General features: G+C 34.8%; 1 protein-coding gene across 8 annotated transcripts in view; it reads right to left on the minus strand.

Moving 5' to 3' along the window:
* aclyb (ATP citrate lyase b) overlaps positions 1-27,508 on the minus strand; it is a 111,177-nt gene that overhangs the window by 82,551 nt on the left and 1,118 nt on the right. For all 8 annotated transcript variants that reach the window (XM_087275977.1, XM_087275975.1, XM_087275974.1 and 5 more), the window contains exons 2-7: positions 24,855-25,028; positions 24,661-24,783; positions 24,457-24,519; positions 13,158-13,348; positions 3,519-3,598; positions 59-189 (exon numbers count right to left, since the gene is read on the minus strand). Coding sequence is in view for 3 of the 8 variants with exons in the window: in XM_087275972.1 (XP_087132098.1) it covers positions 59-189; positions 3,519-3,598; positions 13,158-13,348; positions 24,457-24,519; positions 24,661-24,783; positions 24,855-25,013 (747 nt within the window). In the remaining 5 variants the exon portion in view is untranslated. The remainder of the gene's footprint in view (positions 1-58; positions 190-3,518; positions 3,599-13,157; positions 13,349-24,456; positions 24,520-24,660; positions 24,784-24,854; positions 25,029-27,508) is intronic.

Here is a 27,508-nt window from a genome sequence, read left to right on the forward strand (position 1 = left end):
ATGAAACACTCTCAGAGACATGTTATGTGTAATGGCATGTCTTTATTTTCTCTTGTACCTCAGGATAAGCTTCTCTGCCAAATGGAGGAGGAAACTCTACATCACCCCACTTGGGCTTGCAGATGTACTCTGCTGCAGAATCAATTTTGGCTGCCATATCTAAGACATACACTCCATCCTTAGTGACCACTAAAAGCATGAATACAAAAAAAAAAAAAAAAACGCATATGGTTAGCATTCTAGAATACCTTAATTTTTTCCCCCTTCAATTTTCTTGTCTTTGCACCCCTTTTAAATCCCAATAAATAAATACCAAACAGAAATAAGGACTTGGTGATAGAGAACAAACGTAATATAGAAAACTGATGCTCACTTACACATACACAAAAAAAAAAAAAAAACACACACACACACACACACAAACGCCTGACTGCCGCACTAAAAATTCATCTTGCACACTGCTCTTTCTCACCTGAAAAATGAAAACACATTTGCAAGAATGCTGTTTGTGAACTACAGCTCAGCATTTAACACCATAGTGCCTGCCAAGCTGGTTGTGAAGCTCCAGGCTCTGGGCCTAAAAACAGCTCTTTGTGCAACTGGATACTGAACTTCCTGTCAAGCAGATGCCAAATATTCAGAATGAACATCACCTCAACTACACTGATACTCAACACTGGTGCTCCACAGGGCTGTGTTCTCAGTCCTCTCCTGTACTCCTTGTACACATGACTGTACATCCAGACACAGCTGCAATGTTATTGTTAAATTTGCAGCACAACAATGGTGGGACTAATCACTGACAATAATGAGACAGCCTAAAGAGAGGAGGTGCACACTGTCATGTGAAAGTGTCAGGAAAACCACTTCTCACTCAACATCAGTAAAACTATGGAGCTGGAGGTAGATTTCAGGAGAGAGAAAAAAGAACACTCCTATCACAATCAACAGGACACCAGTGAGGATCTCACATGAACTGTTCTCTGTTACCCTCAGAAGCATGGTACAGCAGCTTCTGATAACGCACCAGCCAACTGAAAGAAAGCTTCTTGTTCTAGACTATTAGGCTGATAAACACTTGGCACCAAAGCCGCGTTTCCACTATCGCGCCTAAAGTAAACGAGCCAGGGCGTCACGTTTCCACCGTCACTTCCGGGGCCTGATCGGGCCAAAGACACAGCAGCCAGTAACGGTTATCGAGAGTTTTTGTCAAGCTTAAAAAGTGTGTTTTTGCGTGATCTTACGAGGAAAAGTAGTTTACGTTTTTCAGTTTAGTGGCTAATTCGTACGAATTTGTACAAGTTCAGTTGTATGAAAATGTACGATTTTTAAAAGAAGGCATGGCATCTGACCCCACCCCACAGAAATACATAAAACTTTACAAATTACGTGTCCACTTTCGTAGACTCAAAACAATAGTGTCATATCTTGATAAAATCGTCTAGGCTATATTAAAATTATTTAAAGAATTTCAAATACTGCATATAATAAATACCATTAAATAAAATAAACGAATATAAAACAAACAAAAGCTAGCTATAACAAAGCAGGTATATACAATACATAAATTAAACAGTTTTTAATCCATATATAACTTTAATTTTACAAAGGCATATTTGAAAAAAGTTTTAGATATTTCATAAAAACAAACATCGGAGTAGGTTTGAAATAATATTTATCAAATCGTGCAAACAGAGCATTTTTTGGGGTGAGTGAAAGCAGAACCTTTTTTCTGTCATCCAGTCCTGCGCAGCGCCGCTTTACAAACGCATCGGGGAAAACTGCAAATACAAAATATGTTCTATGTACTCAAACAAGTGTTTATGTTTTTATATGACATGGTAAAAGTTTATTTGTGTATTAGTGAAAAGCTGCTTAGCGCAACGAAATATAGGCTATATTTAATACTTGCTCTTACAGTATGTGCTGAAACACTTAACACTTTCCTTTACTTAAGATAACCGAATACAATGTAACATGCCCATCTTTAAATCAAGGGGAATTACCTATTAAGTGTCATATAGCCTAGGAATTTTTTTTTTTATATGTTTTAGGTCTCTCCGGAGCATTTGGGCTGAATGTTTAATGACGTCTATCAAAATGACAATGTTATAAAATACATTTCATACCGAGTTGTTACCGGAGAATTTCTGTGGTTTTATAATATGGATGGGTGCGCTCACTGTGCTGGGTCCCTCTGTTATAATGGCGAGACCACTCGATGCACAATGCCAACAGTCGGTCGATGAGTAAACGAATATAATGAATGGAAACACACAGGCTTGTGCGTATAGGCATATAAAGTAATGCTGTACAGTAACGTGTCATTTGTTTGTTTCGGTTATCTTCATTTTACTCATTTTGTGATGATGCGATATTGTGCTTTATCTGCCTGATTCCCGCTGTAATGGGCAGGTTGTGTGACGTTTGATTCGGGGGATGTTCTGGGGGCAGGGTTTGCGTGACGGGCTGCGAGCTACTAGCCTGACAGTGTAAACACGACATGGGCTGTTTCTCAATTCCTAGAATGCAGAGAACGTACTTGCATTCTTGTGGAGACTGGTCTTGCCAGGTGTCCTTGGAAGGACAAACTTGGGAGACCGCGAGAAGACAGAACGCGTCCTGTGAGAAATGAGATGCTGCGTTTTTCCTGATAGTCACATGATCTTCATGTGTTTTTAATGGAATAATATTTAAACATAACAGCTTTCATACAACGATTTATTGTTTTTCCCATTTTCAAAATATATACTATTGATAAAAGCATTTTAAATATATGTTGCACAATACAAATAAAATAGATTTTAATATGTATTTCAGCAAATAAACCCCCAAATGTGTTTTTTCTTTATTAAGATGTTCATGGTAATGTTTATATTCACTGTTTCATTTAGGGAAACTCCTGAGGTAAGAAAATCATCTGAACTTTTTTCTAATCAATCTATATAAAATGCTGCACTTCACACCTCCAGTCGCAATGACTTCAGGAACTTCTAGAGCAAGATTGGTGCCAAGTCTGCATCGGTGTGTCCTCGCTATCAAGAACATATCCGGAAAGTTTCATGCTTCATCTGTTCTTGCGGTCTTGAGTATTGGAAGTGAACTTTGGCAGTAATGACGTTACACGAGAACAAGAAGACGCAAGCCTGCTGAAGAACACATATTGAGAAACATCCTTAATTTTGGCATCACTGATTTACCTCCCGGGCGATTGGCCCGGCCCGCCCTGATAAAAGCCCTGGCTCGCACTGGCCCAACAGTGGAAATGCGGCTCATGACCATACTAAAAGCAAATCATGAGGTAGTACACATTTGCTAAACATTTCTGGGGAAGAAAAAATTTAAAATAATTGCTAGATTGGCATCATACAATACTTTTTTAGTACAGTTAACTTCTCTAATTGATTATTGCATTCATCTGCTTGTGATATTACCGTGATTTATATACAATGCTTAATGTTGCAAAATTCAGTAATCTTTTATAAAAATAATATTTTAATAAAGACAAAAGCACTTACCAAGTGGGTTGATCTCCAGATATGTGAAGTAAAGGTCTTCATACAAATTGAAGAGGCCCACTATGAAGCTTGCCAGCACTCTGAAAAAGACAGTTCAAAAGACTATTCATCATCAAATAAAAACTAGATATTAATGGCAATCATTTAAAAAATGACTGTATTCAGTAATAAATTAAAATTATAAAATATATCTGATCAAAAAATCAAATGATTCCCAGTCTTCTCTTGTTCATTTCTCTGAACACGAATGAACGTTGCTCATCTGCAATGTGTCTCAGATCTGTGGATCTCAACTCCTGAGAACCCACTGCTCTGCACATTTTCCATGTGTTTATGTCTGTCTATTCTGACAGATGGTTCAGTTCATGGAGCTCTCTGCTAACAAGCTAAATATATGAATCATGTTTTTAAACATGAGAAGCCTACAAAATTTGAGCGGTAGATCCTTAGGACTGAAGTTAATAAGGTCTTAAGATGATAAGATAATAAGATGACAGAAGATAAGATGTTTAGCACATGATTTACTAATGCAGAACAGAATTCTTGGAGACAAAAGTACAATAAAACACCTGTAAATTAATAATCATGTTCAGTGTCTTTTTAGATGTAAATGTTACATTTATTCTCTTGTAACTGTGATTATACATTAAGGCAAGCACCCTATGTTAGAAACCCTATAATATGTTGAATCCTTATTAAATCTATGAGACAGTTGTAGAAAGGAAACATTGATTTATGTATTTCATTTTGGACAACCTAATCTCAAATCTCAACACACAATAACTACACAGTTAAGCATTTAAACTCAACTGAAAATTGTTAAATAATTCAATAATTTTCCAATAATCAGAAGACAGTAAGGAGTAAATTTCTGTAAGATGTTTCATGACACAATGAGATATCAGCAATTCTGTTTACATGCAACTTTCATAATTCTGATTACTCGCCAAAAAGTTATGTTTTACCTGTTTTGTTTTAACCTGGTTTACATAGCCAGTGTTAACTGACTGGGATTATTTAATTTACTTTCATTAAGTGCAAAACACAATACATTTATAACTGTGTTCGTGTTTTACCATCATGCTTAAAAAAACATAAAAAAACATAACTGCCTCCTTTCTTTTTTTTCTGTCTCTTTTGCTGAATTTAAGTTTTTATAATCAGTAATGGCCATTATAAAAGTATAACATACAATAAGTTTATACAACATATGAAATAAAGTCAATATGCAGAATCATTGTACATGGTTAGATCCTTGATGAACTGTCCGACCTGCGCTGCTCTCACCTGGGGAGGTGTGCTCTCAGCACCCACTGACTGCCGGGAGTTCAGACATGCGCATACACTGCAGTGCATGCCAGAGTGTGTGTGGTCACATGATGTAAATTTTTAGTGTGGATGGAGAGCTGTTTAGAAATGCGAGGTGAAACGCCAGTCTGGACGGGGATCATTTTCATTCTAAAACGCCGTTTTAAAACAGGACTTGTTCACACTTGTATCACCAGCAGGGTGGATTACTGTAATGGACTCCTCACTGGTCTCCCCACTGACAGTCAGTCAGTTGCAGCTCATCATGAACGCTGCGATCAGGATTCTCACCAGAACCATAAAATCAGAGCACATCACACCTGTCCTCAGGTCTTTACATTGGCTCCCATTGACATTCAGAATACATTTTAAAGTGTTAATACTTGTCTATAAATCACTAAATGGCCTAGGACCTCAATACATTACAGATATGCTCACTGAATACAAACGTGACAGATCACTCAGATCATTAGGACCAGGTAAATTAGAATTTCTAAGAGTTCAGACAAAGCAGGGTGAATCTGCCTTCAGCTACTATGTTTATGCATGTTTAAATTGATCAGATGTGCTCTAACATTAAGTACATTCAAATCAAGACTTAAAACACGTTTAGCTGTGCCTTTACTGATCAAGCACTGTGCTACGTCTGACAGATCGCACTATTGTCTTTCTTTTCTTTTTCGTTCCTTTAAAACATATTTTGTGCTATATAATTAAACTTGCCTTGCCTAAACTTAACTTGCCTTGATTACCTCAGGTACTTAATATGTGCTTTATTCAGTGTTAAATGCTACCAATGTGAATTTAAACAACATTTTAAAAGACATTTATTTGCATACTACTAGGGGTGTAACATTCATTCACTTTCTCGATTCAAAGATTACAAATCCTTCTGATCCATTTACATTGATTTTGAAACGTGAAACTTAAATAGTAAATCATTTGTCTTTGTCCAAAATTAATTTCATATATAAGAAACAAACAAGTTTCAATTATATGTCAATGCATAATGTCAAAACTATAAGATTTTAAATCACTTGCATGCATATCATCTGCGCCCTTACAACAGCCTTTTTGTTGTGTTTTGGATAAAAAACAGCTACATAGAAAGCAATGAAGAGGGCAAATATCAACATAAATTTAACGGTTTTGGAATACTTTGGTTTTTACACAATAAATGGAAAGATAGACAAGCTGATCATAGTTAGGAAATAATACAACATAAACTTAAGCGTATCATTCAATGTCATTGTCATCGTTTTTCCTTTACCCCGGATCTCTTCAGTTGCTACACCTATTGCATTGTGTCTAAATAACACACAAAGTGATGCACCACATGACATTATCCATTTTAAATAACGTTAGATGCTTACCTTCATTTATACAGGATTTTAATGCAGGGGGTGTAAACAGAACTACAGAGAATGCCTTTCTTGAAATTTAATAAAAGAAAAAAATTATTATTTTTTTTTTATTATTTTTAGCCTACTTTAGAAACTTTGGTAAAAAAAATAAGACTAAAATAAATAAAACTGCCAAGATTACAACTTCATTAAAACTGAAATCTTAAAGCTTAAAAACCTCACAAAAAATCTGTTTAAGCTTTGATGTTTATTAAGTTGAGAGTTAATTTGCTTCAAATGTGTATATAACTTTTTTTTTTTTTTTTTTTGTGCTGACAACACAGTATTCTATTGTACTATTTTCTGTAAAAGAAAGAAGATTCTATTCTTTTCCCATTTAAAGGGCACAAAAAACTGGGTTGTGAAACAGTTTGGATTTTTGTTCATTTGAGATGTATGATTCATTATAGCCTAAATGATATTTAATTTATTTTAAATATACAGGTATTGTGGCTGTGACATGAGTAGCTCTTAGGCACTTTCAGTTTTTAAAAAGCAGCATATGAAAAAATGTCAGAGAGCCCTGCTGTAGAACCAAGATACAAAATTCCTATCTTCCAGTTTTATACTGAAAAATGTATCCTGTAGATTAGGGGGATCTACGGGATACATTTTCCATTATAAAACTGGAATTCGGCCCGCCTCCTCATTTGGTCTGTCCCTCGAATAATGCCAGAGACATATTTTGAAAATTTTATTTTGATATATGATTTACTTATATCATGTTTGTATTTGATTTAAAAAAAAAGAAAAAAAGATTGGCTTTCAAACTAAAATCAAACACTTAGTTATCAACGTAGCCTAATTATTTAATAGATTCACCTATTAATAGAATGGTATGTTCAACAATGTTTCGATGAGATCGATCAGGTGATACGTGACCCAGCTAGAAAACTCAAAGCGACAACAAAATGGCCATACAGTTGGGAAAGAGAAAGGTTGATTTAGAGAGCAGGGTATTTAATCAAAAGTGGACAAGTGATTTTTTATTTTTTTTTGTCTCATCTGTCAAGAAACTGTCTGTTTTCAAAGAATACAATCTGCGCCAACACTATGAAACCACAGACAGAAGTATGCAAGCTTGCAAGGCCAAATGAGAGCAGACAAAGTGTTAAAAAGTGTACTATCAGCTCAACAGAATACATATGTGCACCAAACCTAAATAAGCTAAACTTATTGCAACCAGCTGTAGGCCGTTCAATAATGGTGAGTTTGTCAGAAAATGTATGAATGCTGTTGCGGAGGAGTTGTGTCCCCATAAAAAAATACGTCTTAAATACAGTTAGTCTGTCAGCAAGTACAATCTCCAGACGAATCTCCAGCCTTGCCCCCTCGAAAAAGAGTTTGTGCCCCCCCAGTTTTTATAAAGGATTGTTCACTCAAAACTGAAAAATCAAAAGTCATTAATTATTAACACCCCCGTCGTTCCAACCTTCAGAACACACATTTAAATATTTTAAAACATATGACATAGCAATTGAATTATTAAAATGGTGAGTTTAAAGCTAGTCCAATAGTCCAGAGATCCGGTCCCCGCATCAGGTCAGGTGCGCCCGTAAATAGCCTTTAAAATGCGCACACGACGATGGAGGCGCCCTCAACTCACAAGGGAGAAAAGTGGGTGACATGATAGGAGCAGCTTAATTCATTACATGTTTTGGTTAACTAATTATTTAAACACAACTCTCTTGAGCTCTAAAAGGAAAAAACACATAAGAAATTTGCTGTTAAATTAATTTTAGCAGAGACGCAACTGCCAGTCATTTATTAGTTATTCGGGAAGACATTGCCTAATAAAAATGTTTTAATAAAAATAAATAGTTCACTGCACAGTCCCATAGTAGGCTACACTATAAATAATATTTTAATTTATTTATTAATATTATTATTAATATTATTACAATAAAGCTAAAATTGACAAAACGCAGAACCCTTTGAATGTTTGCTTTCATTTTGCTAAAAAGCGCACTTTTACAGTTGTGTAGAGAAACCACATTATGCAGCAGCAGTCAGGGTATAACACATAATAAATGCCTTTTGCGTTTAAAGATGATCTGCCTGCGAAGTCAAGTTTGCAATGTTAAAAATGGAATATATTGCTTAAGTGGATTTACCGCGGATCAACCGAGAAATCTCTCACGTGCGCTGCAGGTAGGTAGAATGATAATCTTTTGAAAATATGTAATTTAGGCTATACTGCTATTTGCTCATGCAAAATTAAACAACATAAAATATATTGTAGATCTATTTTAAGAGCTAAAATACAACATATCGAATTTGTTTTGACTTGTAGCTCATGGCCCTACAATAAAAAAATAACCTGAAAACAAGCTATTAAAAAAAGGCTTAATAAATAAAATAATTCATAAACAAAATGACTGGTCGGCCTAGTAACCTAATGGTTTATGATGGTTTACAATATCACGAAAAAAACACACTTATAATAGCCTAAGATAAAGCTTTGTTTTTACATTTAAAATGATGAAAAAAAAAGTTATATAGCATATTGAGTTGCGTGTTATCCGTGCCAAAATTAACCAATTTTCACGGTAATAACATATGTGAATTTTGGTATCTTCTTTAGGTATTTTTCTGGCTACACTAATGCCTTAAAATGTAACTAAGTAATTGTTTTGAATGACATTAGATTTTAACATTTAGCTTTTCCCTAACACTGATGTTGGTTGGATAATAGGCTACGTGAAGCGAGATAACTCGGTTAAGCTGATTTCACTATATTTATTAACCAGTAAAGTTAAACCGGTTCTACCGGTCTGATCGTGGGTCAGATTGCATGTGTGGGCATAATTTGACATCTTTACCTAAAACTTTAAACATTCATAGGTCTGTTATTTAAAAATAAAATGGAAATAAGGAGAATAACATATGATTTAAACCACTCGTTTGGCACTGAAGCCATGATCTGTCTGCATTAATAAGCGGTATGCATTACCATCGTTAATAAAATAAATGTTTTGAATTTGAAAAGCAGTGAATATAAAAAAGTCGTTATAATTGTAATAAGGTTCATTAATATACCGCTTAAAAAGAAATTATAAGTTGTCTGTGCATTACAAAATAATAAACTATTCAAGCATTAAAAGGTATATTACATACAGTTAAAATCATAATAATACTAGTAGTCACTCCGAACCATGTAATTTTCTTTTATTCTGTAAAGTAAACCAGCCCCTATTAAAAAAAGGAAAAATTTTGTGGCCCTCTCAAAAAAAAAGTTTGGGGACCCCTGCCGTAGATGATCAGTAGATTGGCTGAAGCTCAAGTTTGCTCAGTCTGCCTGTGTTGCCATATTTTCTATGCTAAGAAAATATATGCAATGTTTAACATAATAAACCCTAATATTTCATTGACGGATTGAATTAATTTTTTTTAGCTTTAAATACATAAATTCTGCATCTAGTTGCTGCAAATGTGTTCAACTGGTCATGATCTGGATATTTTAAAAATAAAAAAAATCTATGGATATTTAAGATAGCTGATTGCTTATAGTGCTTCTCCTTATTGTGAACCAGAAAGTAGCAACATGGGATAATTCATCAAAATCAATTAGGAAAAGAATATAAAAAGGCTATCACAAAGATTTAAAGTTTCTATCTCCACAGTCAGAAATAAAGTAAGAACATGAAAGGCCACAGGAAAAGTTCTTGTGAAGGAAAGATGTGGTGGGGCAAGAAAAATATCTGAAAGGCAAAGGTGAAGAATGGTTTAAATGGTCACGCACAGACCACCCCCAAAGAGCTCCAGGAACATCTTTCAGTCCTGCGCACCCTTTACAAAGAACAGCTCAATTCTGCCAACAAGCAGAGTTGTTTGAGGTATGCAAAGGCTCATCTGGACAAGCCTGAAACATTTTGGAAAAATATACTGTGAACAGATGAAACTAATATTGAGTTATTTGGTCACAACCACAGGTGCTTTGCATGAACAGCATTTCAGCAGATAAACCTGCTCCCTATGTAAAATATAGTGGAGGGTCCATCATGCTGTGGGGATGTGTGGCAAGAAGTACTGGAAACCTTGTCAAAGTTGTCACATGGATTCCACCCAGAATCAGCAGATTCTTAAGGACAATGATTCAGTCAAGAGGCTTAAGTTGCAACATGGTTGGATGCTTCAGCAGGACAATGACCCAAAGCACAGTTTCAGATCTACCAAAGAATTCATGCTCAGACACGATACAATGTTCTAAAAAGGCCATCTCAGTCACCAGATTTAAACATTACTGAAAATCTATGGATTGATTCGAAAAGCTAGCAGTGTGACTTTGATCGCTAGTAGTGCTACTTTGAAGTGCTGCACTTTATATTTGCAAGTTTACTCCACAACGAACCCTACAATGTTGACAAAACATTCTGCACTGCCAAAGGCACCTGCGGTAGCACACAAAAGTCAGTGGAAGATGCTAACTATCGCATAAAATGTTGTACTTCAGGACATACAAAAGGTGGAAGTTACGCGGCCATAGGAGCCATTACAAAATAAATGAATCTTCAGTTCGTTATATAAAGAAGGGGGAAAATAACATTAGGACGACAGCAGCAATACGTTTCAACAGATACAAAAAGGGTTGTAATTGTCCACAACCATTGTAAGGATGGAGTCTGCTTTAGCTTTGTGGATTGTGGATAAGGGGTGTTACAGCCTTAAAACATCTGTTTTGCAAAAAATAAAGCTTACTCCTTTGTGGATTTCGCCTATTGCAGGTTATTTTCAGAACGTAACTCCCATGATAAACTAAGGACAACTATACAAAAATCACATTATTTAAAAATATATATTACATTTAGGCTTTTATTACAAATAAGCATATAGTGGGTGGCGCGGTGGCACAGTGGATAGCGATGTCGCCTCACAGCAAAAGGGTCACCGGTTCGAGCCTCAGCTGGGTCAGTTGGCAATTCTGTGTGGAGTTTGCATGTTCTCTACCTGTTTGTGTGGGTTTCCTACGAGTGCTCTGATTTCCCCCACAGTCCAAAGACATGCGCTATAGATGAATTGGGTAAGCTAAATTGTCTGTAGTGTGTGTGTGAATGAGTGTATGGGTGTTTCCCAGTAATGGGAATAACGCTAAACATAAGAGCAATTTTAAACCTATACATTTTAACTTACTGAATCATAATCTAACTATACACATAGTATAATAGTTCAAAAAACACATAACCTAAGATTGTACAATATTGTGCAAGATTTGTTGTTGATTCACAAGTAAACATTTGTTATCTTTTTTGGGTCCTTGTAAGTGTCTGGTGCATATCAACAGTGCATATTATGTTTACAGATCAATGTTTAGTTGTGAATAAGATTATATCTGTTCATTGTGAAAAGTGATTGTGTCTCTACAGAAGAAACAAAATAAACAGCTTGATTTATGTAAATTTATGCTGCGTCCGAAACCGCATACTTCCATACTACATAGTACACTAAAATCAGTATGCGAGCCGAGTAGTATGTCCAAGTTCATAGAATTCTAAAATCAGTATGCGAGAAGTTCCCGGATTACTTATTACTTCGGCGAGATTCTGAAGTGCGCATCCTATGCACCAGAGGTGGGAGTTAGTCACACATGTGCAAGTCACAAGCAAGTCTTAAGTGATAACCTTCAAGTCTCAAACAAGTCAAATCATTTTTTTGTCAGACTCAAGTCAAGTAAAGTCACTGCTTATTTCAAGTCACATCAAGTCAAGTCGTAGCTTTGTTCTAGCAAGTCACTTTTAAGTCAGTTTAATTATATTTATAAACTGTAATTTGAAATGACTTTTATCACTAATGAATCAGATAGCTTTCTGCTATGAATCAGAATGAATCAGAAAGCTTTCTAAATTGTTGTTTTTTTCTTTTATTACAAAAAAAATGGTCCCAAAATTTGTAAATGGTTACAAATGCAATGATACAAAAATGGGAAAAAATTATGCATGCGAGTAAAAAACTGGATTATAGCATTTAACAATTTTTTTTATTGTAATCTTATCTTATGAATAAAGTTAAGCCCTAACATACAATACTATCAGTGCTTCCCATAGGTTTGAAATATACTTAAGGTGGTAGCCGGACTGAAACACACCATTTACCCACATCACATAATTAACTATATGTGACAAACAAAACATAATTAAATTTTTGACAAAAAAGCCGAATTCCAGACATTTAGGACATTTATAAACCTGGCCAGACAACTTTTTTTTTAGAGCCAAAAAGGCATTCAGTGGGTCTGCAGTGCGGAGGTGCAGACAGGTCAGTTCATGCTGCACAGAACAACACAGGGTCATGCGTCAAGTTTCGCAGGTTGCTGCGGTGCAAAGTTCAAGCTTGGTAAACTCTGACCAGCGAAATCGCATCACTTGACTGCTTGAGACCAATAGAGGATCAAAACATGACCTCTCTGCACAGGAATTTAAAATCTGGAGCAATCGCTCGCATTTTAAATGTCTGATCATCTTGTTTAATCCTGCCCCTTTTCGCACAGCTCTACGACAGAATTTCGCAAGCTCAAACTCTAATGTGACCACAGCTTTAGAGTTTAGCTCCAACCCTAATCAAGTACACCTGAACCCGCTAATCAAGCTCTAACTAGATATACTAGAAACTTCCTGGCGGGTGTGTTGAAGCAAGTTGGAGCTCAACTCAGCAGGACACCAGCCCTCCAGGACCGAGATCGGACAACCCTGATGTAAATGAACATGTGATCATATTGTAAATGAAAGTGTCATATTTGGTTAAGAGGAATGAAAATATTAATTTATTTATATATAAATTGAAAAGGAAATTGAAAAGGAATTAAGAGTAAACACAAATGCAGAGAAAAGCATTGTCTTAACACTGATTAGTACCTTCTGAAAAGGCCTCATCAAATATTTTGATTAATAGTGAAATTGATACATGAACACTTCAGGCTGCTCAAAATACTTACTCTTTCTTGTCATCAGGAACATGTACAAGTAACTGCTGGGTAACTATTTCTTCCATGAGCTTCTCATCTATTCCCAATGTTAGTCTCTGGGCTTTGTTGTCCACATCTCCAATCTCCACTCCACCCTCATGATGGAACAGAACATGACTGCCCTCCCGGTTTGCGTATATACACACATAAAACTCCTCTTTCTGTAAAAGAAAACAATTTAAAAGTAAACAAAACACATTAAATGAAGCACAAATTCTGAAGAAGAACCTTAAAAAAAAAATCACAATAACTAAGTAACAAAAGGTTGCACACATTGCAAAATAAATTTGATATGCGCAAAATTAACAACTGTAGCACAGCACAGTTGCAAAAACTCATCAAGACAGCAAATTAAGGGAAACACAATATAGCGTATTCCAGCTTTTTTTTTTTTTTTTTAGCTTGCACTATTCAGTCAGTTTGAAAACAAATTAATGTTACTGATGGGAATAGACCCTTTTCACATGATGTCATGGGGCGTCCGGTTTGACTTAACACAGTGTGTCTGTACCTCTGCCTACAAAGCAGATAAAATATATTCCTGCTACTGTTAATATGATTGATGACTGCCAGTCTAAGCTCGTCCCTTATGGGTGGAACTTCAGGTCTAAGCCACACCCCTTTTATTTATACTTTCAATGATTAGATTGTAATCAAATTAAATTATAATTACAGTATATAATATGTATTTTATATTTCGGATAATTAGATCCTAATAAAATAAATCTAATTATATAAAATAGTACCTGTAATTAGATTAAATTATAATTATGTAATTCTATAAAACAATAATTATTTTCATTTTAATCAATTAAATTATTCCAACTTTTTTTAGAACTGTTATGATATTTTAAATATTCTAATAAAATTATATTATTATTATATTGTTATTTATAATATATTATTCTATAAACTGTCACTTTAAACATTCATATTTCAGTCTTATACTATTCTGTGTCTCTCCCACGTGTGTGCGTGTGTGTGTCTTTGTGTTAGTAATTTAGTCCCATTAGAATAGAAACATAAGCTGGTGAGTTGTGGTTGTTAGTGAACCAGCGTGTATGCATAGGTGGGGGAGGTGGGGTTTTTTACACATTTTGTTTTGTTTGTTTATTTGTTTTTTTATTTACATTTTTTTTTTTTTTTTTTGTACCTTGCATTGATCAGATAAGATAGATCCGATTGATGTGTTTTTTATTTTTTTATTTGTCTTTGAGTCTTTGTAATCAATTTGGGTTATTAGACCCCTGGAGATTTCTTTTCCCTTCTTCGAGAACACTTTCTTTTTTTTCTCCGTCACATAACTCATACAGCCACATTTACTTTTTTAATGAACAAGCGTCTCATACCCCTGCTTTCAACTAGTATACATCATGGCATTATTTTATCCGATCATGCCCCCTCTTCCTTTGTATATAACCAATTCAGCATTCTTCCTTTATGCCCTGTAGACTAAACTCTGCTTTTGGCAGATAAAGAATTTATTATTATTATTAATACTTAACCAATGAGATGAAGACTTATTTGAAGTTAATTGGCACACCTACTGTATATTATGGGATGTAATAAAAGCTTATTTTGTGTGGCAAATTGATTTCTTCTCATGTGTGAAAAAGCAAAAACTTTCTTTTCTTTTCAGCTTTATTGCAGTAGCTATCAATAAGTTGGATGAACAGTATGTCATCTCTTTTTGCCCTCATTTATATAAAGAAAGAATAAGTCTTAACTCTGAATATAATAATCTGTCCATTTTTACTCCACCCTATTTACCTCAGAATGTCCGAACGATACTGCATTTTTAGATTTTTTTTTTTAATTAACTAAAGGTTATTGCACACTGAATCCAAAATTTTCGTTCATAATTTTTTGCAAATTAAAAATAAATACGAAAAACTGTCTCTGAAACTTTCGTCCATCATTAAAAAAATGTAACCGGATTCGATTTTTTCAATTTTTCACATCTGAAAAAGCACTTTGAGAAAAGTTTTGACAGTTCAGAGCCACAAAAATACAAAAAGCTGTCATTTGAGCCACAAATAACTTTTACAGTAAACAGTGCATATAAGACAGAACATGGCGGAAAGTTGAAAACCCATATGCTGGATTCGGTGACTGGTGCACTTCTCACCTGCTGTTTGGGTTGTGAGTATATGTGTGTCCATACATTTGACGTACTGCCCATAGAAATTACAGACATTATTTACTTGATGTATTGTCCATAGAAAGCTAGACGCCTCCTCGTACGCTTAGGTTCATTGCTCCATATATCAAAGCGACCAGAATATTAAGTACTAAAGCATTACCAGTCTCTACCAGTGCATGTAAATGTGTGAAGTATCACATGCAATCAAAATTCCATTGATTTCCTAAATTAAACTTTGCATTTGGGGATAATGCAGCAAAGCTATTTGATAAGGATAAATCTTCCTGCCTACGCAGTATTGGCAATATAACCTATTCCTCTTTCTTTGTCTATTTTGAAAAATAGAGAACAACGCACTTGAATCGACTCCCTTCTATAATTTCTATTGACTAAACAGGTTTTATTCGTGGCCATAATTACTTTAACAATTTACGGAGTTTAAATTTACACAAATTCTACACCATGTGAGCAAGAAGCAACAATCTCTCGATGCTGAAAAGACGTTTGATAGACTAGAGTGGGAATACCTTTTTTACACTCTTAAACAGTTTGGCATTCCTACAGACTTAATTTCACTGATTAAACTGTTGTATGCTTAATCGGTTGCTTCAGTGTGCACAAACGATGTATACTCTTTCCCATTGCATCGAGCTACCAAGCAGAGCCACCAAGTGTCCCCTCTTGCCTTTGTTATTTGCAATATCATTTGAACCACTGGCTGCTGTGCTTCGTTAGTTCTCTGACTTTAAAGGCATTATGCGACATGGTACAGTGATTTAAGATTTCCCATTTAAGCCTATTATGATTTGCTATATGTATCAAGCCCAATCGCCTCAATGCATCAACTGGTCTCATTACTAAAAGAATTTGGCAAATTATCTGGCTTTAATCCAAACATTAACAAAAGTGAGTTTTTGCCTATTACTAGACTCTTCTTTTATCCGCTTCAGAATTGTTTCTGAGAGTTTCAAATATTTAGGTGTAAAAGTCACCAGATCATTTAATCGTTCAAGGCCATTTTTGTCCACTATCCATTTTACCACAGTTTTTATATCTATTTAAACAATTACCTATTTTATTTTACTAAGCTGGGCAGTAGAGGTTAGGGAGGGATGACACTACCTGTTTTTTTATTTTATTTTATTTTATTATGTGGCAAGCAATATTCAGAAAGTAAAATATTAGTTATCCCCAAAATGCCTGTTTTGTGGATACAAGGAGAACAATCTTGATCTAAATTTAAATTTGATTCCCTTCTTTGTACTTCACTCTCTCTCATGGGAAAATAATTATATCTCCTCCCCTAATCCTGTATTGACTCACACCATTTGGAAGCTATTTGTTTCCTTTAAAGAAATACCCCCTATATCCACCATTGACAATTTGCTTGAGTTGGGCAGAGGACTCATCTCAAGCATATATTAGATTATAACATTAATAAATACACAGCACTTGCAGTTTATTTATGAAGCTTGGCAAAGTTATTTAAGCAGAGAATTTTCAGGTCTAAAATAGGATGGTTTAACTCAGGTGCATTCATCTTCACTGGACATGGTTTAGTTTAATTTTAAGGTTCTCCAAAGGCTACATTTTGCTAACTCTAAATTAGCCCTTCATGTGGTAGGTGCACACAATCACTTGCTACCACTGCTCAGATGCTCTGGTTATGTGCCAAGCTAGAGGAGTTTTGGAAGGGGGGTTTTGAAAGATTCAAACAGATATATAGCATCCCAATTGACCCGGATCTCTTGATGAACATTTTTGGTGTCCTGCCTTAGGATGTAGATCTCAGTAAAAATATATATTCTGTTATTGCTATCACTACACAACAAGCAAGACGTTTAATAGTATTCAAGTGGAAAAGAGTGGCTGGAAGTACGAAATGATGCTAGCTGAATAAATAAAGAGATGTCTTACATTTAATTGGAAAAGATTACACATGATTCGAGGCTCGAAATGCATGTTCCTAGACTAAGGGTCCCCTGATTAAATACTTTGAACCCCCTGGCCTTTAGAATAAAGTAGCCAACTTAAAACTCTCACAACTTTAACATATTGACAAAAAATATGAGACAATGTATTGCCTTATTGGTAACTTAGAAATATCTGGAAGGTTTTGTAATTCTAGATTATTTGTCCTGTTAAGCACTGCACAAGACGTTTGGCCATATAGGAGAAATGGTTATGCCCAACTGACTCTTCATTTTCACCAAATGGTGAAGTTTTTCCCTCGCCGTTGTCACCACTGGCTTGCATGGTTTGGGACCTGTAGAGCTGCGCATCGATGGATTTGCTCTTCAGTGTTTTAACTTTCAGGAGTGAATATTAAATCACACTGAACTAAACTAAACTGAACTTTAACACTGAAAACTGGACTGACACTGTTTAAATTTAATAAAATCTTCTATGTGAAGCTGCTTAGACACAATCTACATTGTAAAAGCGCTATACAAATTATGATGAACTGAAATGAAAATTTGTATTAGTTTTATTAGGATGTACCACTTTTTATATTATCTTTTTCTTTGGATTTTGCCAAGCCTCTTTCTACCTACTGTATGTATATGTATGTGTATGTGTGTAGGTATATATTGTTTTTTTTTCTCTTTCAGTGCCGTGGTAGGAGAGGGGTAATGGGGTAAAACTGTCAATTGTAAATACAAAATCTCAATAAATAAACAAAGCATATAAAAAAAAAAAAAACAAACAAAAAAAACATACAATATGAATTAAGCTACTTATAAGTTTAAATAATATTATTTACTTACATTTATTTATGTATTTATAATTATTAAAATTAATTTGATAAATAACTGTAATATTATTTACCAAAGGTTTTCAATTCACTTGAAAACTAGGCATAAATATTTTAAAATATAACAATAATTAAGAGGTTGAAATTCATGGTACTTTAATTGATTAATCAACTTTTGATTGTTCACTAACAATTTATAAAAAAAAAAATATATATATATATATATTATTTTAAAATATTTCACATTATTACTACAATGTATTTTCAGACAGCAAAAGGTTTAATCATAACATTATTCATTTTTGTCACATCTATTAAAGTAAATATCATATGTTTACACTATTAATCCAGTAAATACAATTACTTAAGTTGTATTGACAACATTTTAGCTTATGGTTGTATGGTTGTAACTCTTATTTTAAGACATGAAAGAATTTTGAAAGCAATTAACATTAACCTGCTATATTAATTTCTGTTTCCAATAATCATGTACCACAAGTTAGTACATTTAAGCATGAGAATGAGAGAGTGAGAGAGTGAGAGAGAGAGAGAGAGAGAGAGAGAGAAAGAGAGAGAGAGAGAGAGAGAGAGAGAGAGAGAGAGAGAGAGAGAGAGTGCGAGCACAACATCCACAACGTAAACAATGTAAACTAATATAAAAGTATTGCAAACATCACATGCAAAAATCATGCCATGGACATGACAATAAAATGCCTACTGGTTTAAAAAAGCCAAAATTAAAAAAAAAAATTACCAAGTCAAAACTTTTTCTGTCATAAACTAATCGCAAAACAACTTGTCAAAACTAAAATTAAAAAAAATAAAACCATGTAAACAGAATTTTTTTTTTTTTTTTAAATCGGATACAGTCACATAATCTGAATTTACCATCAAAATCTGAAGTGTAAATGCAGCTTTAGTCAGATAACATATCTTCTTTTACTTATCAACAAACCACCATTCCAAATTAGTCTCCTTCAGCTGTAAATATAGGCGTAATCTTTCTCAGCTATCTTCTTAATAACAAAGTTTATTCTAAAACATTACAATCTTCTTCTGTAACTCAAATATAACAATCAGGTCTGTTGTGCATAAGCATCTACTTCTAATTTAAAGATCTTTTGTAAATGAAAATTATATAAAGTAATTACTATAAAATAATTTACAAGCCCGTCACTTTAAAAGTGTTTACAGCTTATAAGAAACGAGACATTTAGCTATAATCAACTCTAAGCACAGAAACCCACTCTTCTGAGACTGTCGAGGGTTTGATTTGTAACTGACAAGATCTTTTTTGACAATATTCATGTGCTTCAAATAAAACAATATTCACGGTTTTCAAATAAAATCACATTACTCGTGATCAAAAACATGTTTTCAAAACATGATCATACAATGAAATGACAGTCCTTCTGTGAGAATGTTTAAAAAAAATTGGATTGATAAATAAGCTAAATTCAGCTTAGGTTAAAATTTGTGAGACATTTTTTACAGGAGAATGTGTTATCCAGAATGTAGTCATTTACATATATTATTTCAACAAATTTAAATAAAGACAATAATCGTAAGACAGGTGTTAATTAAACATTTATTTATGTAGAAGAAACACACACACACACACACACACACACACACACACACACACACACACTAATACACACAAACAAACAAACACACACACACACACAGATGTAGTTGACAGGTGCAGAGCATTGTCTCGGAAATGTTACAGATGCTTGTAAATATTAAGACATGCAATATCATCGCAAACATTTATCACCTAACAACACATACCATTTAGGAAGAAACACACACCACAACCCATAAGATATGTGATCCATACCTGATATAAAAAACTATCTTACTCAAACAGTTGTCATTGTGTTGTTCAGGTTAGTGGATATTTTCCACATCAACACACAGAACACACGGGAGAAACACAAAGAATAGTAACAGGCTAAAGAGAAATGTAAATGTTTATAGAGAGAGCTTATTAATTATAATATAATATAATATAATATAATATAATATAATATAATATAATATAATATAATAATATAATATAATATAATAGATGTTCATCATTTTATTTAAATAATCAAAATAAAATAGCGGCTCTAATATCAGTTGGAGAAATTTAATTGAATTGATAAAAATTACCCGAATATAATACAGAATTAATTTCTTTACAATTTACTTACCAGTATTATAATATATAATTTAGGCGACGAATTGGCGCAGTAGGTAGTGCTGAATTGGGTAAGCTAAATTTTCCATAGTGCACATGTGTGAATGAGTGTGTGTGGTTGTTTCACAGAGATGGGTTGCAGCTGAAAGGATATCCGCTGCGTAAAAACGCGCTGGATAAGTTGCCGGTTCATTTCACTGTGGCGAACCTGGATTAATAAAGGGACTAAGCCAAAATAAAAATGAATAAACAAATAAATAATATGTCATTTCATTTATTTTATAAGGATCTAATTACCTGAAATATAAAATGTATAAGATTTAATTTAATTGATAAGAATCAAATTACTAGAAGTATAAAGTAAAAGTTATATATAAATGGGTGTGGTTTATACCAGAATTCCCACTCTAAAAGTGATATGGTTTAGATCAGAGCTCATTGATCATTTTGACAGTAGCAGGAACATATATTCTCTCTTACAGCATTACCAACACAGAATTTCCCCAGTCACCTGAATATTTACTACAGATACGGTTAGATGATTACTATGGCCGTTTTCTGTTGTCTGCATTTAAGGCAAGACATCTGACATCTCAAACAAAATACAGATGAGAGTGTGATGTCTAATTAAAAAGGGAACTACAAATAGAGTGCTGAAGTTGTGTTGCTTTACTGCAGATAAAGTTATGGCGAGTTCAAACTGCATGATTTTAGACCCGATTTTGACTAACCAACAGGTTTTGAGAAATTACCAACAAATGCCAGAAATCATAGACAAATCGGTGCTCATTCACACGAGTAACTATCACACAATGTGAACTATGGAAGACACAATCTGAGAAAATTGCCAATGATTCGCAGATGCCCGTCAAATATTTGGCATACTAAATATCTGGAGCTGTCGGCGATTTAAATCATGCTATGTGAAATTAGTTTTGTCTGAAAATAACATCAGTGATGACCTATAGCCAATGAGAGAGCAGCATCCACACGTATGGGTACCTGCAGGACAGCGTGAGGTTGGGAGAAGTTAAAAGTACTTATTTTCATTTTATTTGTACTCAACAAATGGAAGAAAAACTAGTGTAAATTTGGCAGCAGCATCCGTGTCTGTTTGACGTGTCATCTGAGCAATATCACAACCGGGTCAAAAAATGAAAAAAGTTGAGGAGAAATTGCTAATTGCCTTCAAACCCAGGTGAGCAAACATGTACATTTTCTACCCCATTAAAGGCTTCTTTGTCATTACGTAGTTAATAAAGGAATATATACAACGTGCTTTCGGTTGTGTGATGTAGTTTGGAAAAAGTTGTCAATGATTCTTCCGATTGAAAATAGGGTTGGGTACCAAAACCCGGTGCCATTATGGTACCGGTACCCTTGGACCCGGTATGCACCGGATTAAATCAGCATATGAATTTCGGTGCCTAATTTCGGTGATGCAACAAGAACGTAAAGCAGGTCGTGCACCAGATCGCCATGAAATCGCAAGTCAGCGGCTGTCCGCGGCGCCCAGGCACGACTCATGACTCTTTATATTTCTGCCATGCCACAAAGCGCCATCTGAATAGTTTCATTTTAAATAACTGCGAATGTGCACGTCTGATGTGTGATCAACTGTCATGTGCGCGCCGTGCCGCGGCTCTGAGCGGCGCAGCCGCTGACACCCTTGAGAAGCACAAAAGGGTGCGTTGAAGGCACACGCAAGTAAGTGTTGTGTCACACTATCTCTAAATGTTTAATTCTAAACAGCTTTGAGGGATACGGATATCTGCGATGCCAGGCGTTTGTTATTGTAGCTTATAAAAGGCATAGCGCGCAGCACGGCGCATGCAGCGAGCGACTCACTAAATCAAGAAACATGATCTCGCTCATCTAATTTGCTTAAACTAAGCATTCTAAAGTATGGCTATATTTTACAAGCAAGGATTCTGACACACCAACATGCAGCAGATGTTTTACAAAAGTTCTGTGTGATGGGAGAAACACGTCAAACTTATGAAATGTGAAGACTCATGGAATCACCTTAAAGGTGAGGAATGGACTGTCTTTGACAGCTTGTGACATCATCTGGTACATTATCTGAGTATGTTTACATGGACACCAATACTCTGATTTTAATATGATTAGGATAATACTCTGATTACGAGTCTACTACTTAAACAGTGATGTTTGATGAAAGACCACAGACACAAACTGTGGAGTAAACATTAGGCTGGTGACACAATGATGTTAGTGATCTATGTGCTAGAACATGTAATAGGAATTATGAATGTAACATTCAAAAAACAGCTCATGTAAATACCTGAATCATATTATTGTCTTTTTTTAGATTAATGCAAATCATTAGATCACTGATGTCCATGTAAAAATAGTCACAAGCCCCGAACCCAGAAAAAAAGGTGTTCCCTGATTTTGATGACAGCCTTTCCACAGGTTAGTAGTAAGCTAATGTAATGTTAATAGCATAAAGCAAATCCTGCATTTATGCTACCAAACAAATGGTCAAAAGTAATAAATTAATGCAATTTAAATATATAAAATATTAAATGATGTTTACTGTAAATGTATTATAAATATATATTTATATTGTTCAATTATAATGATTAAAAATATATATATATATATGAAAAAAATATATATATATATATTATTTGTTTATTTATTTTCCATTAATTTTGTGGCTAAAAGGTATCGTTTCAGGCACCGTTTTGGCACCGGTACCATTTTAAAAGTATCGATTTAGCATCGGTATCGAAAAAATATATATATATACCCAACCCTAATTGTAAAGTCTTGCAGTGTGAAACCCGTCGCCGATCTATCTTGCAGTGTAAATATGGATTCAGATAAGTCTCAAAAGAAATTCATGCAAAATACACGATGTACACATGCGTAGCCAAATTCAAATGCATAAAATCTAATTTACGTGCGTAAAATATTTATTTATATTTAAAAAAAACTTCACATGAGTGTACAAAAAGTTTTAAATGTTTAAAACTTGCGAGTTCATCCTGAATGAGAATGTGCAAATTCTCTTTCACGTACGACTCCCCCTGGATACATGTGTGTGTATTTTTGAGACTGTCCTGGCAGAGTCAGGGCAACTCGTACCTTTCAGCCAGATGAGAGGTGTAGTCAATGACACCCACTCTGCGTTCCATTTGCGCAGACTATTCCTCTCCAGCATGGCGAACAGAGAAAGCAGCAGTTGCACTTTTTTTCATTTATTTACTTATTTGACCATAGCCTCACTCTTTTAATTCATTATTTTGCCGCAGCTCCCCTCTTCTTAATTTATTGTCTCGCAGCCCCATGAGCAAACTGTAGCCTGCAGGGTCATGATAAGGATTAAGTATCATTCCAGCCACACAAGAATGGCAGTGCCTTTGTGGTCCAGCGGTCAGCACGTTACGTTACCACGCCCTAAGATCTGTGTTCGATCCACACCTGGATTACTCTTTTTTTTTTTTTTTTTTTTTTTCATTTTTATTGTTAATACATATAAAACTGTAAGGTTGTTGAACATTTGAAGTTCTAAAGCAGCTGTTTTCTTTCAAAAGACGTGATAGTGTCATTAGAAACTGAATGAAACTGAAAAAAAGATCCTCACCTGAGTAAATATCTTCTTTTTTTTGTGAATTTTTTTTATGAATATAAATAAATATTTTACGCACGTGAATTTGGTTTTATGCCCGTGAATTTGGCTACGCATGTGTATATTGTGTCTTTTGCGTGAATTATTATTGAATCTAATCTGTCTCCATATGTAAACAAGGCAGCGATTAAACGCTAGCCCAGACAGTCATGCAGTGTGAAAACATCTGTAACATGATTACTTTGAAAAACATGCAGTCCGAACTCGGCATTAGTATGGGTGCTGCTAATTTTTTATGTTAAATTTAAGCATTTGAGACCTTTGTGAATCCTGAAGAATATGTAATATATAAAACTGTGGAATTCCAAAACCAGCATTTTTGTGTGTGGACAGCTGTTACAAAAACACATTCATATTCTTCACATTGTATGCACTTGTCAGTTCTCTTGCTATATATTAGGGTATTTTACATTCATTAACACATTTTTATGTATTTATGATTTATCAACTTTTAAAACATTTTAAGCCTCAGGAGACACCCTGGGCATAGATCTATAACACTGATTAAAACTGAATAATATATACCTGAATATGAGGAACAAATGGCTCAATGAGGAACTTCTTTAAAACCCCTTTTGCATTCCCAACCTGAAAAACAGTGGAAAAAATCCCTTGAACCTATGATTAAATTATTTATTCACTATTGAAACAATTTTATTAAAGTGGGTTCATGCAAGTGAGGGTATATTTTAATACTCAAAAAAATCTAAATTCATAGGGAGTACCCACTGTAATTTCTGTCATCAGATGTGATTTCAGCCATTCCTGGACACTCTCAAGTTTCAGGTCAACTGCTACCAATCCCAGCTTTCCTCTTCGTTTAATCAGTTGATCTGGCTTCACAACTAGCCTCTGCACAAGTAAAAATATAAAAATGATGCAGTATTACAAAATAGAAAAGCAAGACACATGCATGTTCTTACTTCTGTTAGCAGCCACGGGTGGTCCACTGTAATGCAGTCCCAGTTGGTGTCTGTAGTGACCGTCACACAGGAGAAACGGTTTCGCACAACTGCTGTGGTGCAGATGTATTTATACAGGAGCTCTTTTCCTGTCCGCTCAGAAATGGCCTTTACAGACATCTCGGCTGAGAACGACTACAGAAAATTAAAGAAAGAGTTAGCTTCATGCACCACAGCACCAGTGTCATTTAAGACATTTGTTGTTTCATTTGCTTCATTCATGCTTGTTTAAGACTGGGAATTAATTTTATAGCATCTGTCAAAATTATGCTATTTTGATTCAATACAATTTTAAAATACACTATAATGACTACACTACCAAGAGAAGTCAGATACTGTAAAATGTTTTAAATTATTTTTTCTCATAAAAAAAGCATGAGAATATTTTTACAACAGGCCTTTTTCACGGAAAAAGGCCTACTGTATTTAACAACATTTATGACTACTTAATGAATAATGAATGTTTAATGAAAGATTATTTAATGGTTTTTAGAAAAGAATTATAGTTTATTTTATATACAGGCTTGCATGACCAACAGGATCCAATGATGTACATTCTTTCTGTCAGGATTCAAAACACAGTTTCTAAAAAAAATGTATCAATAGTTATTAATCCTATAAGACTTTTCAGGTTAAAACAAGCTTCAGAAAGATATTTTTTTCTAAAGTAGTTGGTAGTTGGTTGGTTGGTTTGTTGTAAACCATCATGAGGCAAGTAAAATGCTTTGTAATAGTTCAGTTTTGCTTAAAATATTGCAATGCAAACAACATTATAGATGACATATCTAAGTTCAAAAGAGGACAAATTGTTAGTGTATGTCTCGCTTTCCAGCATGTCAGCATACCCCCAAGAAGGACAAACCACATCAAACAGGAGTAACTGTGAACTTAAAAGGAAGCTGTCTGGGTATGTCTGGGTACTAACTAGGAATATAATAAAAAAACATAAAACCACAGCTGTTCAACTCACTGCAGACATAAATGTGCACCTCAATTCTCATGTTTCTAACAAAACTTTTGACGAGTGAAGCATGAGGTTGGATCAGTAATGGTTTTGGCTATCAACTGTAATATCATGGCATTCCCTAGGCCCAATATTTGTACTAGATAGGCTTATCACTGCCAAGGACTACTTAACCATTCTGGAGGCGCATGTGTACCCAATGGTTCAAACATTGTATCCTGAAGGTGGTGCCATCAGATGATGCATCAATACTCAAGAATCAGAGAATATCAGAGAATGCACTAATACACAAACCAAGACTGGTGACAGAGTGTTTTGATGAACAAAAAAGAAAAGTTGTTGATGTTATGATATCATGTTGATGTTAAATATTAATTTACTGTGCCACTTCGGGGTGTTTTAGAAGTCAGCAAATGATTCCTCCACCAACATCACGTAGTGACTTGGCCATTGTTCTACAAAAAAAAAGCTCAAAATCTTGCATCATTCTCAAGACTAATTTATGCTGTATTTGCTGCAAAAGGAGGCACTATACTAATGAATTATTGTGGTCTGTAACCAGACGTTTCAGTTTCATTGTCCATATACACTCAACGGCCACTTTATTAGGTACACCTGTCCAACTGCTTGTTAGAGCAGATTTCGAATCAGCCAATCACATGGCAGCAGCTCAATGCATTTAGGCATGTAGACATGGACAAGACGATATGCTGTAGTTCAAACCGAGCATCTGAATGGAGAAGAGAGGTGATTTAAGTGGCTTTGAATGTGGCATGGTTGTTGGTGCCAGAAAGGCTGGTCTAAGTATTTCAGAAGCTGCTGATCTAATGGGATTTTCACGCACAATCTCTAGAGTTTACAGAGAATGGACCGAAAAAAAAAGAGAAAAAAAATTGGCAATTTTTGTGGGTGCAAATGTCTTGTTGATGCCAGAGGTCAAAGGAGAATGTCCAGACTGGTTCGAGCTGATAAAAAGGCAACAGTGACTCAAATAACCACTTGTTACAACTATGCAGAAGAGCATCTCTAAAAATTGAATCTTGAGTCGGATGGGCTACAGCAACAGAAGACCACATCGGGTGCCACTTATGTCAGTTAAGAACCGAAAATTGAGGCTACAATTCGTACAGGCTCACCAAAATTAACCATAAAAAGATTGGTAAAATTTTGGCTGGTCAAATTAGTCTCGTTATCTGCTGCAACATTCGCATAGTACTGTAGGGTCAGAATTTGGCATCAACAGCATGGATCTATCCTGCCTTGTATCAACAGTTCAGGCTGGTGGCGGTGGTGTAAGTGTGTGGGGGATATTTTCTTGGCACACTTTGGGCCCATTAGTACCAATTGAGCATTGTGTCAATGCCACAGCCTACCTGAGTATTGTTGCTGACTATATCCACAACTTTATGACCACAGTGTAATAACACGTTGTGTCATACAGGGCGAATCATGTATATATATATATATATATATATATATATATATATATATATATATATATATATATATATATTTATATGTATATATTTATATATATATATATATATATATATATATATATATATATATATATATCGCAGTGGGTAGCGATGTTGCTTCACAGCTAGAAGAACGCTGGTTCGAGCGTAGGCTGGGTCAGTTGGCATTTCTG

This window comes from Danio rerio, chromosome 12, assembly GCF_052040795.2.
Source record: "Danio rerio strain M-AB ecotype USA chromosome 12, GRCz13ab, whole genome shotgun sequence".
NCBI lineage: Eukaryota > Metazoa > Chordata > Actinopteri > Cypriniformes > Danionidae > Danio > Danio rerio.